The sequence below is a fragment of the Hibiscus syriacus genome, unplaced genomic scaffold, assembly GCF_006381635.1.
Source record: "Hibiscus syriacus cultivar Baekdansim isolate YM2019G1 unplaced genomic scaffold, ASM638163v2 tig00110270_pilon, whole genome shotgun sequence".
Classification (NCBI taxonomy): domain Eukaryota; kingdom Viridiplantae; phylum Streptophyta; class Magnoliopsida; order Malvales; family Malvaceae; genus Hibiscus; species Hibiscus syriacus.
In genome coordinates, this window is record NW_024062656.1 from 1,286,012 (window position 1) to 1,301,169 (window position 15,158).

Sequence of the window (15,158 nt, forward strand, 5' to 3'; positions counted from 1 at the left end):
TATTAGACTTAACATAACATTGACAGATTTTCATTTTCCATCCTAAACCGAAGCTTGACAATTAAAAAGGAAAACAGATAAATCTACAACAAGTAGGTTCAGACTGCAGACATCAATCTACTGCACCGTATTAGGCTTATATACCCATTAGCCTTTTTGGCACTCCATTCAAACTATCGTCTTATTTCCACCACAATCACATATATCCAAGTCCAAATACCTCAAAACAACTTAAGGGTTTGTGTGCAGTAGCTCGTCTACTTAGGAAGTAGGAACATTCGAGGAGCAAAGCATTGCATATAGACAGTTACTAAAGTAAATACTCGGTGTAAATCACTGCCTAATAAAACATATAAACTAATTGATTTAAACAAAAAAGAGCAAGAAAGAGAAGGAAAATTTGGCAATCTGAATCAACTTACAAAGTCGACCAACCGAACAATGGCATCGGCCCCACCAACATGTGAATCTAAACCCTTGGCTAATGGAGCCTTTTCCACGGTTTGTTGATTATTTAAGTTGTTATCTACATCTGAATCAGAAGATGATGGAGATTCACCTGGAAGAAGGCATAAAAAAAAAAACTAAGGTTCCATCTTAACTAAAATAGAGTTTTTAGAGAGAAAAATAATCTGTTACAGTATATTTTATGTTAGACCCAGTAAAACATGATATGCAGCAAGAATAAGAGCTCTAGCCACATCAGGAAATATTCACTCGTTGCAGCTTCAATGGGACTTAAACCAGTTAAACAAGCATTGCTGATTGCCCTAAAATATAAAACGAAGCCCTGGTAATCACCTTCTCGATGTAGTCTGCTTTATCAAGTTATTCAGTTAGGTGAATCATCTAATTAAACTAGGCAAGGAATAAGAAATGGTATTCGCTAGAAGATGAGACGAACACAATTATTGCCAGTGATTCAAACTTCATAAGTAGATATTATCAAGTGGTACCAAATGTGCAATCAATCACACAGAAAAACAAGCCTGCTGGCTACTAACCTTGGGGAACCATCTGAAGAATTGCTTGCAACTCATTCCAGTCACGGCGGCTAGTAGAAGCATTGCAGTAAACAACTCTCATGTATGCTACATGCATGCATTTATAGGCCAAAGCAGCAGCTGCCATTTCTCCACTTTTTTCAAATTCTTGGGCACACATTCTGTGAAGCATTGAGCAAGATACAGGAATTCGTAAACACTCCTAAATGTAAATATGAACAGACTAATCTAATGAAGTTCACAAAAAAACAGTTTCCTATCACTTCTGAAGCATTTACGTACTCGCAAAGTTCTGTGGCAGTGCCATATATCTGCATGTGGTTTTTGTCGCCATGTGTACCACTCTCACTATTGTTACTCTCTAGACAGGCAGCAACACCAAGAAACTTGAGAGCAGCTGTGAAGTATATCTCATTACTTTCAAAAGCAAAACCAGAACTCTGAAAGACAATGAAATGGTAGTAAACAGTTAGAATAAGAAAAACCTTATCAAATAACTTTGAGAAACTGGCGTACTATGTGTTAGGGAAAAAAATCAGTAAACGAACCTTAAGACGATCAGCATAATATCTAAGCTTCTCAGCATCATTCAGGGCAATATTTTCTGTCTGGTTAGAGGAGTTTTCTCTTACATGACAGTGAGCCATACGCAAGTCAGGTATGTGTTTCCCCGAACTGTGGTTAGATCCATTCTTGCTGCCAGCTTTTCCAGGAAGTTTTAGAGCCTCAGACGAATCAACATTACAAGAGCCTTTAACTGAAAACCCGTGAGAAACAACTCCCTGTTCAGCTTCTGGTGCTGTTAGATGGCCCTTTATTTCTTGCTGACTTTCGACTTCACAATGCAAAGATGATTTTGAGATTCTACTTATTGTCTCCACTTGCATTACTTTATTTTGACCCTTAGGATCAACATCTGACTGATACTTCATGTTCTTTCTTGAACACAAATCTTTCTGTTCATCCGCTGGATCATTAACCTTCATCTTATCTTCAGCAGAACTTTCACTGTTCTTTATCTGGGAACCCTCGTCAGATAACGCATTGACGCTTGCCAGAACTTCCATTCTTCTGACTTCTTCAGTGCCACCAATCAAATGATCCATGCTTTTCCTGTGTAATGCGCCTTTATGATCACTTATACTACGGATCTTTTAATCAATGAAGCTCAAAGGAGCCAAGGATAAAGAAATACCTTGCTGGAAATTGGAGAAGAAATGGAAATCACCAAGAATGCAAGAAGGGAAACTAGCAAGAAGAAGAATGAAGTTAAGATGGAAATCAAAGATGAATCTTGAAGAAATTGAAACAAAATTTAACGAAGGATTGAGAGGATTTGGAGAAGAAGATTTTCGGCCACAAGGGAAGAAGAGAGGATAACAAATTGTGTTTGGATGAACAACGAAAAGAAGAAGAAACTAGTTATAACAAATCTTGATTAATGAATGAAAAGACAATTAAAATGAGTTGGAATGAAATGAATTCCAAGGGGAATTCGGAATTCGAAAGGAAGCTCACGGCAAAGATGAAGAAAATGGAGGGAAAAATAAGTAGTCTTGGTATTATTGTTTCGTAGATTTTGATATTTGATTCCAATTCAATTTAGTCACTGAATCTGAATTTTAAAATAATTCAATTAAATTTATTAAAAATCAGTTTTAATATTCAAAATCGTTTTAAAATATTATAGAAATATTTTCTCACTTTAGAATTCCAAAAATAATATTTTTTTTTTCATAAATCACAAAAGTTATCCGATTATCAATCTGAAATTACTAATCCGAATTTTGAGACGTTATATTTTTGGATAAAATTTGTGTAGTTTTTTTATATATATTTTTGTCCCTTTTTTTTCCTTCCTTTCACTTTGGTCTCAAAAAGGGCAAACATTGTAAATTTTGATTGAACATGTTATCACATCAACAAAGGTGCATCCATCTAAGAAGGGCCCACCCACCATCTGACTTGGCTCATGCTCGTACAAATATATGACTTCGACATTTGGTGCACGCATTTATTTTCTTTAGAAAAAAACTCGTATAATTTTCTACATTTTTTGTCCCTTTTTTCATTCTTTTACTTTGGTCTCGAGCATGAAAAACATTGCATATTCTGATTAAACTTTTTGTCAATGTCAGTAAAGGTGGGCTCAGTTAGGAGCGACCTCCATCCATCTTGGCTCGTACTCGAACAAATACGAGTCTCCAATACATACATACATACATATAGTCATATATATTATAAATTTAAGGGTAAACTATACAAATGATTATTAATGTTTGAGTAAGTTTTCGTTTTATACACTGAAGTTTCAAAAGTTACAAATTGGTCACTAACGTTATTGATTTGTTACAAAGTAGTCATTAACGTTAGGGGTGTAAACGAGCCAAGTCGAGCTCGAGTATTGCTGAGCTCGAATCGACTCGAAAACTCTGAAATTGAGTTCGACTCGAAAACTCGCAAGTTTAAAATTTTTAAGCTCGACTCGAACTTAAAATCCCGAACAGAAGCTCGTGAGCAGCTCGAAAAGAAGATGAAAAAATTCTTAAACTTAAATAGAATGAAGCCTCAAACTCAAACTCGAACCTGAACTTTAAATACATGAAAGTCTTATTGTATTTCTTTTATAAAAAATCAACACATAAATGTTAATATTATTAATAATTTATTTTTAAAAAAATAAATTCTTAATATATATATTTTCGAGCTGCTCACGAGCTTTTCGAGTCGAGTATCAAGTAGCTCGTTTCGGCTCGTTAAGAATTCGAGTCAAGTCCATTCGATCCGAGTATTTATAGAGCCTTGACCGAGTTGATCTTGAGTAGCTCGCGATCTGTCTCGTCTCATTTACAGCCCTAATTAACGTTGTCCATTTATTATAAATTGGTCAATCAACAGTAACAACCGTTAATCTTCTAGCGAATACCATTTCTTATTCCTTGTCAAGTTTAATTAGAAGATTCATCTAACTGAATAACTTGATAAAGCAAACTACAGCGAGAAGGTTATTACCAAGGCTTCATTTTATATTAAAGGGCAATCAGCAATGCTTGTTTCGCTGGTTTAGGTCCCATTGAAGCTGCAACGAGTGGATATTTCCTGATGTGGCTAGAGCTCTAATTTTTGCTGCATGTCATGCTTTACTGTGTCTAGCATAAAATATACTGTAACAGTTTATTTTTCTCTCTAAAAACTCTATTGTAGTTGAGATGGAACCTTAGTTTTTTTTGGATGTCTATACTGACAATCATTTAGTATGGATAAAACTTCCATGCTATAATGTGTTTGCAAAGATCATTCTTATCATAAATAGTATATTTATGGCTGAAATTTATCTCTTAAACTATTTAAAGATCAGTTGTTCTCTTAAAAAGAATATTTTTACGACAAGCAGATTTCTGTCACTACAGATATTTCGTCACTATATCTATTTAGTAACTATTCATGTAGTTTGTATTTTTTTCGAAGAGATTGGGTGGAAATTACATCACTTTTAGCAACAAATAGATATAATGTTAAAATTATTCAAGAGCAATTTCGAGTATTTTCATTCGAGGGAACATCTCAGTTAAATTCACATCCAGGACTCGGGATACTGTAGCAATATGTTAGCAAAGTAGGCAATCATGTAATTGACGTGGTAGGTAGATACAAGTAAAATGCAGTGAGGCTTAAGTGAGGCTTGTCGTAAAGCTGCTTATCTGTCCCGTAGACAGAAAGGCTCGTCACGTGACTGTCTCTGCTTTTGGGGAGTATATCCTGAGGAAGGTTATTTGACAGAGTTGAACAATTCACTTCTTGCTCTGAGTCCGAATTTTCTGCCCTACAAATGATTTCAGGCTGTATATTTCTAGCAAATTTGGATAGGGAGAACTGGTCAGTAGTTCGTGATGGGAGCATTATTGAAGGAGCTCACGACGTTATTAGAATGGCATAGTAAGGAATTCACAAATTGGAATTATAAAGCAAGAAGGGTTTGGAGTTCCTGGCGAAGCTGAGCGTATCATACTGCGGTAGATGTTGGATGCACAAGGGCTTCTAGAGGCTAACAGTTTGGAATTGCTGTATTCATAATAGCCTTTGCATTAGGATGGCTGGAGTTGCTACACTGGTTTGAGGGAGTTGACAGTGTATACTATAGGCTCTCGATTCCCTTTTTTTTCTACAACGTTAGCTTCGATTTTACTCTCTGTTTTGTAATGATCTTTGATGTATTGGTTTGTAAGATGTTATTGTTCCCGTTATTTTTTAATGAATTGCATCATCCAACACTCTTTTCTTTATTCACTTTTTTCTCCCTTCATTGTCGTGATTTTCTCCTTTCATTGCCGTGATTTTACTCGACAATATCAAGTTAAGAGGAGGAGATTCTTAATGAGATGTTTCATATATTTTTATTTTTATTCATATTGAATGAAAAATGTTAATTAACTAATAATCAATGTATATTGTTGATATAACATTTTAAAATATAACGTTTACATAGCACATATAATACCATTTTCTTTGATGATGTTACTCTAAAAATATTATTAAGTGATGTGACAAATATCACATCATTATCTTAAATGATGTAATATATTATATCATCTTGAGTGTTAGATAATGTGACATATTATATCTTGAGTGTTGTAACATATGTCATCTAAAAATACAAAGGAACTTGCAAAAAGAATTATCATTTACCATTCCAAAATTATAAAGAGAAGAATGATGCATAAATTGATAGAAGTCATCCATCAACAGTACATGGAATTTCCTCAAAATGGTTGCCTAATCATCTCTATGTATTCTTTTTCCCTGGGGGCCCCAAAATAGATGGAGCAAAAAAATACTATATGGAATTTCCCAAATAAAGCTAGAATTCCCATCATCCACAAAACTTAAGGGTTACCGTGCTTAAAAATGTCAACAAGGTGAAAAAAATAAGAAATATACATTATCAAAATTTTGCAGATTAGTCTCACTTTGTACACATGTACAGAGAGGCAACATGCACCGGAGTCTCTGGTTGTTTCAAAATGAGGTCTAAGCAGGCATCTTTTTCCCCTTCAAACCGAAAAAAGACAGCATATACATGGTAACTTATTCTCAAGCACCGCCTACACCCGAACGACTAATGGCCTCCATAGCCTGCAGAACCAAACATACAAAGCCGTCCACATCCTGGAAGTTGAAATCCATCACCTTTTTAACAGAAATAATCCACTCGGTGTTGTGTGTTTTTTCCAGGGATGCCTTTGCGGCTGTAAAAGCGTTTTGGGATTTTCTTGTAGCCTCCATAGCAAAAGCTATTGCCTGTGTCTGCAGAACAGGAACTTATTAATGCATTTACCCCACTTGAACCACCTTATTAGGCTTTACATGACATTGACAGATTTTCATTTTCCATCCTAAACCGGAGCTTGACAATCAGAAAGGAAAACAGAAAAATCCACCGTATTAGGCTTATATACCCATTATCCTTTTTGGCACTTCATTCAAATTATCGTCTTATTTCCACCACAATCACATATATCCAAGTCTAAATACCTCAAAACTACTTAAGGGTTTGTGCACAGTAGCTCGTCTACCTAAGAAGTAGGACCATTCGAGGAGCAAAGCATTGCATATAGACAGTTTCTAATAATTACTAAAGTAAATACTCGGTGTAAATCACTGCCTAATAAAACATATAAACTAACTGATTTAAACAAAAAAAAAAGCAAGAAAGAGAAGGAAAAAATGGCAATCTGAATCAACTTACAAAGTCTAGCAGCCGAACAAAACTTGGGCAGTTTCTAGCATCAATGACGTGGGCCCCGCCAACATGTGAAACTAAACCCTTAGCTAATGGAGCCTTTTCCACGGTTTGTTGATTATTTAAGTTATTATCTACATCTGATGCAGAAGATGATGGAGATTCACCTGGAAGAAGACATCCAAAACAGAAAAACTAAGGTTCCATCTTAACCCCCCAAAAAAGTCCTTTTAGAGAGAAAAATAATCTGCTACAGTATATTTTATGTTAGACCCACTAAAGCATGACATATAACAAGAATTAGAGCTCTAGCCACATCAGGAAATATTCACTCGTTGCAGCTTCAATGGAACCTAAAACAGCAAAACAAGCATTGCTGATTGCCCTTAAATATAAAACCAAAGCCCTGGTCTTGCTGTAGTTTGCTTTATCAAGCTATACAGTTAGGTGAATCTTCTAATTAAACTACACAAGGAATAAGAAATGCCATTCGCTAGAATATGACACGAACATAATTATTGCCAATGATTCAAACTTCAAAAGTAGATATTATCAAGTGGCACCAAAAGTGCAAATAATCACACAGAAAAACAATCCTAGCTACTAACCTTGGGGAACCATCTGAAGTGTTGCTTGCCACTCATTCCGGTCACGGCAGCTAGTAGAATCTTTGCAGTAAACAACCCTCATGTATGCTACATGCATGCATTTATAGGCCAAAGCAGCAGCAGCCATTTCTCCACTTTTTTCAAATTCTTGGGCACACATTCTGTGAACTTGAGAAGTCAGAATTGAGCAAGATAAAGAATTCATAACCGCTCCTAATGTAAATATAAACAGACAAATCCAATGAAGTTCACAAAGAAAAAACAGTTTCCCATCACTTCTGAAACATTTACGTACTCGCAAAGTTCTATGGCAGTGCTATAAATTTGCATGTCGTTTGTGTCACCATGTCTACCAATCTCACTATTGTTACTCTCTAGATAGGCAGCAACACCAAGAAACTTAAGAGCAGCTTTGAAGTAAATCTCATTGCTTTCAAAAGCAAAACCAGAACTCTGAAAGACGATGAAATGGTAGTAAACAGTTGGAATAAGAAAAACCTTATCAAATAACTTTGAGAAAGTGGCATTCATGTGTCAGGGAAAAAAATCAGAAAACGAACCTTAAGACGATCAGCATAATTTCTAAGATTCTCAGCATCATTCAGGGCATTATTTGCCGTCTGGTTAGACGAGTTTTCTCTTACTGGACTGTGAGCCATACGCAAGTCACGTATGTGTTTCCCCGAACTGTGGTTAGATCCATTCTTGTTGCCATCTTTTCCAGGAAGTTTTATAGCCTCAGCCTCAGACGAATTAACATTACAAGAGCCATTAACTGAAAACCCATCAGAAACAACTCCCTGTTCAGCTTCTAGTGCTGTTAGATAGCCCTTTATTTCTTGCTGACTTTCGACTTTGCAATGCAAAGATGATTTTGAGAATCCACTTCTTGTCTCCACTTGCATTACTTTAGTTTGACCATCAATATCCCGGATCAGGTTTTTCTCAGGGGCATTCTTCCCCTTTGTGCTGCATGCAGCAACAGATTTTGAGTCAACATCATGCTTTTTATTTGATCGGGCTTCTTTCCTACTGCCACTTGACCAATATCCTGAAGGGTCCCTCCTTACAACATAGTTCTTCTCACCCATGTTAGGTTTTGCCAAATTGAGTTTGCATTCAGAAACTGTTTCTTGAAGACATCCATGACCCTTGGGACCAACATGTGACTGATACTTCATGTTCTTTCTAGAAAACAAATCTTCCTGTTGATCTGCTGGATCAACCTTCATCTTATCTGCAGCAGAACTTTCACTGTTCTTTATCTGTGAACCCTTGTCAGATTCCTGAGAAAACGCATTGACCAGGCATTCCCTGTTCACTCTATCCTCACCATGGGGCTGTTCTAGAGCATGCTGTCCATTTTCTGCAAAACGTCTATCACCATTGCCCAAATGGCTATTCCCCAATCTAGAAGGTTTTGTTTTAATACTAATTTTGCAAACAGAATCCCTATTTTGACAATCCACGGTAGAATATTTATGTGATTTAGAATTAAAATCACTTGACACTTTCTCTTTCATTTCTGGAACAGATTGAACATGCTCAACAGTACCTTCTCCATCCCAACATCTACCAGAATTGCCACTTGGAGGAATGTCAGTATTAGCAGCAGCATTCTTCCCTGAATGCTCCTCCCCTTTGTTCAATGCAAACTTTCCAGGATATGAGGTCCTCATGGGAGACGAAGAAACTGACTCGACTGGTGAACCCCTTGCTTCTTCAAAGTTTAATCTTGTGTTATGAGAACCAGAAACCTTTGAAGAGCTAGACATTGCAGCCTTCAAAATTTGTCCAGTTTCAGAATCCCTTCTCAAAGAATCAAGGCCATCCAAAGTTTTTTGGGAAGAGGACTTTTTCTTCTGTTTTCTAAGTTGTTGGTTCCTATCAATGCTTCTGACTTCTTCAGTGCCACCAATCAAAGGATCCATGCTTTTCCTGTTTAATGTGCCATTACCATCATTTCGAAGGGACTGCTTCCCCTCAATCTTTGAAACTCGTGATTTCTTTCCATTCCTAAAGCCACTCTCACTACTTTCTTCCTTCATATATAACTTGTGCCCGTTTTGACAGTCCTCCCGGTCTTCCAATTTCCTTTTCTTCACAGGAGCCATTTTATCATTTATTTTCATGTCTAATGGCATACCATCAGATGAGGCCTGAGTTTGATCCACAACTTTCTTAACAGAAACTACTGATCTTTCTTTCAAATCATGCTTTACATCGCCAGAATTGAAGTACTCATAATTCTGTATAGCTTTTCCATTTGCTTGAGTTCGCAAAGCAGTGCTTGTGTTAAGGCCCACTGTTCTGATGTCCAAGCTAGAACTCTGGCATTTATCAGTGGTGTATACAACTTCTGTTTTGGCTTTCTTTGAACCTTCATTCGGATACAGACCAGACTCCCTCTTGTTTTTCATCTTTGCTTGCTTGGTCACTCCTACAATCAAACAAATGCCCAAAAAATAAACAACTAGTCTCTCAATATAAAAGTTCAACCGATAGTATAATTTAGGCTCTCAAATGGATTAAACCTGCAACTGGATTCTTTTCATTTTGCTGAAAGCTTGTTTTCTTTGTGAGATTTGATTCAATAGGAACCTGGGTCATGTTCTTTAAGAACCTATTTTTCAAAGATTCTTGCTGCTGGTTCTTTTTAGTTTTTGACATCTGGCTCAGGCCACCTTTACTCGCTTTGCACAATTCTTTTGTGCCACGGTTCTTGCTTTGAATTGATGATACCTGAGAATTGAAACTAGAGTTTTTCTGATCAAGATGCTGAAGATGAGCTGACAAGGTTGGGTTATTTTGATTCTCAGCAACCGGTATCTGGTACAATGCATTGAGAGCTTTCGTTGTTTCATCTTCACTAATGTCGCACCGGTTCATTCCAGGCCTATACAAAAATTTCAACAAAAATCAGCAGAAGTAAAATTACAAGAACATGTTCACAGCTCACAGAAATACACAACGCATCTATGAATGTCACCATGCATTTCTACTTATTTACACATCAAAAAGCATCAGGTGCACTAGCAGATAAATGCACATGGGGTGTACTCAAACAAAGGGAAAAGCATTCACAACAAAATCGTTATTTCATGCACATCTTAGGAACTTACAGCCAGTTAAGCATGCTACACAACCACTTCTCAGGGAGTTGTTCAGGTCTAGTATCAAAAGGCAAAAGTCGCCACTTGTGACAACGATCACACTGAACCCAGTTTTCTTCTATGAGAACAGGAGCAGCTGCTGTCAATTCTGTTGTCTGCGAGGCAAGTGTCTTATCGGTGAGATGAAGAACCACGCCAGGGGCATCCACTCCCAACAGCTGGTTGTCAACTGTTCTGTCGCTAAAAATTTCTTTTGGCCTACTGTGAACAAGCCTTGTTGATGAATCCATTTTGTCAAGTTTTTTTTGAAATTGGTGTCAAATGCATCTCTATGATTATCTCGGACCTTATCCTTCAGCAACTTCAACTTATGCATCTTACTTTTACCTGAAGAAAAACTCTGACTAGATCTGGTGGTATCTTTAGGTGTTGCACCCACATCAAGTCTCAAACTTTCCTTCATTGAATCAGCAGAAATTCGCCCAGCATTTTCACTACCTTTTGACTTTTTTCCCACGAACAATGTGTTTTCAGGGGGAATAGTTATTTCATTCTCATGAAACGTAGCTTCTTGACCAACCTTTGCTTTTGAATATTCCTTACGCTTTAAAGGGGCAGTATTCTGGTTGCATTTACTGCCACCATAATCCACAAGGTCAAGTGAAGCATTCTTATCAGAACTTAGTACACTCTGTTCCCGAGCCTTTTCAACTGAACAGCGCTGAATATCCTGTTTTTTCTTCTTGCCACTAGATCTATTCCTTCCAGATATTGACTCCAAATCCTTCTTTGATGAATCAGAGGAAAATAATCCACCTCTTGATCCATCCTGATTGGCATCCACAGAAATGTCGCATACACTAGGTGTGCCATCCACAGCGCCAGCAACGCTCACTGAATTAGATAGAGATGCGTGTTTCAAGTCATTAGCCAGCGACTCCTTCCCTCCTGCAATCTTGTTTTCCGACTTCTTTCTTATGAGCAACTGCTTATCATTCTCAACCTTCACGCAATTTCCATGCTTCGATTCCAGCACCTTTTTGCTTTTCGCAATTAAAATTTTTGTTTTCTTCTCACTGGGTTCTTTTCCATTACCCAAAATGGACTCATCTATTAACCCAGAAGAATTTCCTCGACATCCCTTAAGCATGGGAATAGTTGTAATTTCTCTAGAAGGTCCTTCCTTCTCCTTCCTTAATAAGCGTAGCAGGCTGCCATTAAGAGGAGATATGAGTACACCACCAGGGACATGGAAGGAAGTCATAACCTGTATAAAAGCATAAAACATTAACACGCCCTTCTTAGTTCATACACAGACATATTAAACAACCAACAGAACCTCTACCTGAAGAATTTTAGTAGGTGATTCATTTGTAGCTCCTGGTGAAGCCGTAACTGCTCCACTTTCATCAGGACTGTTCCCCAACGACGAAGATGGAGAATCATCAAGCCCAAGGCCACTATAGATTGCAGAGTTCTTTTGAACTTTGTTATCAGATCCCACCTTAATTCGGACCTTCAGTGTCTTCTGATCAGTGGGAATCTCAGCTCTGTTAAAACTCACATCCTTTAAGGCAGACTTCCCAGCAACATGATTAAAAGACAAATGAGAATCATGTTTAGCTGCAATATTTCCACTTGAACAGGAAGCATTCCCAGGTCCCAAAGTTAGGGGTGCACTTGGAGGAGCTTTTGAATTCTGGAATGCAACCTGTATCGTACCAGAATCAACAGCAACCAATTAAGCAAGAATTTCAGAAGCTGTCTAGGCAACAGGTAGGTACATCATCTTCCAAAAAAAATTATCAAATATAGAATGGGGATAGTGATCATATACCGCCATGGATAAATTGTTTGTAGATCTTTGTGTGCTGGAGTTCCCCTGTGGTGTCTTTTGATGTGATAATCTTGAAGGAGAACGTTCATAGGTAGGTAAAAATGAGCCATACCCACCAAATTTTGCACCTGTTAAGAAATTTTAGTCTTCATCATCATCTTCAAACATCAGCCTTGCAATAGTATTTTAAGTTTGTACAACTTTGTTCAAGAACTTACCCAAGGTTTCTGCAGAAACACCACCTTCAAACTCTTTCCGAAAATGACCCAAAACGTTTTTAATCTTCTCATCCTTTAAGAAATGAAATCTCACATTACTAGTGGAATAACACAGAGAACGTTGAAAACTGTATGTTAAAGCTGATATATATTGAATTACAAATGGGCACAAGTATTAGTATCGTCTCAAAGTCCAACCTTGAAATATTGGCTTAATATTGCAAATATGAATTACAACGAATAAATTAAGAGAATTAATAAAGTTAAATCACATTTAGCATTCAAACAAACACCATCATCAGCCTAAAAAATTCTGAACGTGAAGTTTTAAGATCATTCAGACATAAAATTTTATCATGCATCAAATTGTTGCTGAGAAACAGGACAACATTCTAACACTATCCCATTGCATAACTAACTAGAAAAGTGAACAAAGACACCAACGGGGCATTAAAACATATTCTTCTAGTTCTATTACATTCCTAGAGATGAAAACTTCACCTTGCTAAACCAAGCATTTATCTACAAAAGCATGTCAAAAAACTGTATACTAAGTCCGCAAAGAACATAACATCTCATCCTCAAAAAGTTGACTTCAACACTTCGGTAAAACAATGATCCAACACCACAAAACCTAAAGCCTAGTAAGATTCTAAATTTCTAAATCATATGAAGCACAGCTTATTCTAGTTAGTAGTTTTATTACCCCTTATGTCTAATAAACCCAATATTAATCATAATTTCAATTAGCCGTTCCTTCCAACAACACTTAATAGAACTGCATTGCCTACAAAGTGGCACATGAAGCTTATATATTTACCATATTCAATTAAAATGGGCACAAGAAGCCAACTATTACTATCATCTCAAACTCCATTCTTTTAAGGAACTCAATAATAACGTATGAAACTAATTATGACTTAATATTGCAAATATGAATTAGATCAAATAAATTAAGAGAACGGATAAAATTAATCACATCGTGCATTCAAACAAAAACTATCATCAAATAAAAATTCTAAATGTTGAGGAAGTTTCAAAAGATTATCCACGCAAAGCAGTTTTATCATGCACCAAATTGTTGCTGAGCGCAAGACATTTTAATGCCATCACATAGCATAACAAAATACAAAACTGAACAAAGACACAAAATGGGGCTTTAAAATATATTCTGCTAGTTCTCTCACATTCATACTGATGAAAAGTTAACCAATCAAAACGATGTTGTTGCCTTCAAAAGTATATCAAGATAACAATTGTGTCTACCAAGTTTGAAAATAACCATATGATCTCATCCTCTATAGTCTACTTCAATACTTAGGTGAATCCATGGTCAAACACCACATTCTTAAACCCTCGTGTGATTCTAATTCATAATAAGAGCCAGAAGCTATTCTAGTTAGAAATTATTTAATTTCCCCTTCATGTCTAATAAACCCAAGATTAAACCATTCCTAGCAATAAAGCTTGATAGAACTGCATTGCCTACAAAGTGGCTTAAATGCTTAATCCAACTTATAATTCAGCATAATTCCAATCAAAAGACCCAAATTGCATCAACTAAAGCATAATCCAAAGTTTAAAACATAAAGACGGATGTAAAATCAATAGAATGTTCATTTTGAAAATAACAAAAATACCCTTACAAGGTAAGAGAAAGCGGTATCGGGGTTAATGTTATCGTCAGCATCTCTGTAATAGCAAGCTTCTCCTTCTTCAGGCTCAGAATTTCCATCCATCTCCAAACCCACACGCAAAAACCCTAATCATAACCCACCAAAACCTTAGCCCCTCACCCCTCCTTCCCGAAAATCCAACATCACCAAAAATATTTTTTTATGAAAGGAAAAAAAAAATATTCTGAAAACTAAAAAAACCCACAACGATAAACTCCGAAAACCGCCTTGGATCCTACCAAATTAAAGGGAGAAATCCGTTTTTAATCAATCATATTAATAAAAAAAAATTATCGATTATTATTTCAATTGGTTTTTCTTTGTATAAACTCACTATCAGGGATAATAGATGATGAGATGATGAAGAATGGAATCGAACGACGAGTGCCGCCGAATTATCTCGTTCCGCGTGGCGGTGCCGAGTTGTCTTTTTCTTCCCTCTTTTGGGGTTCCGGAAATTTGTTTACGCTTTTTCTTCTGAACAAAACTGCGGAGAGAGAGCTGTTGTGGTTCTTGTGGGTCTCTTGTTTGGGGTTAGTATTTTTTTATACGTACTGTTAATTAATCGGGTAAATTAGACATAGGGTCTCTCAACTATAGGGTTTATTGTTTAAGTCTTCTAACTATTAACAGTTATAAAATGATCCCTTATCTATAGGACTTTTTTTTGTTGTCATTCGACTATTAAAAGTTACAAAATGGTTACTCAACAATTCATATGTTCCAAAATTGTCCTTTTTTTGTTAAAAATTTGATGGTCGTTTAAGTTGAGTATTAATATGCTAACTAGGATATGATAAAATCATATTTTAATTATGTTTATTGGCATCATTGTTGCTTTCAAGCATTGGCTTCTGCGACATAATGTTTCAAGTACTAGCTCAACAAAATAATGTAAATGGAGAGTAGATCCACAAAATACAACTCAAATGATTTTTGAGATCATATTTTATTATATCTCA

The 15,158-nt window shown here is 36.4% G+C and overlaps 1 protein-coding gene across 1 annotated transcript; it reads right to left on the reverse strand.

Moving 5' to 3' along the window:
* Positions 1 to 5,875: 5,875 nt before the first annotated feature.
* LOC120115704 (cysteine-tryptophan domain-containing zinc finger protein 3-like) lies at positions 5,876 to 14,412 on the reverse strand. The gene is given in 12 exon segments (XM_039136331.1): positions 5,876 to 6,308; positions 6,751 to 6,911; positions 7,353 to 7,513; positions 7,648 to 7,805; positions 7,913 to 9,792; positions 9,887 to 10,248; positions 10,475 to 10,703; positions 10,706 to 11,732; positions 11,811 to 12,176; positions 12,303 to 12,430; positions 12,521 to 12,593; positions 14,167 to 14,412. Coding segments are annotated over 12 exon segments (4,851 nt in total). The 5' UTR covers positions 14,260 to 14,412; the 3' UTR covers positions 5,876 to 6,095.
* Between the last annotated feature and the right edge of the window lie 746 nt (positions 14,413 to 15,158).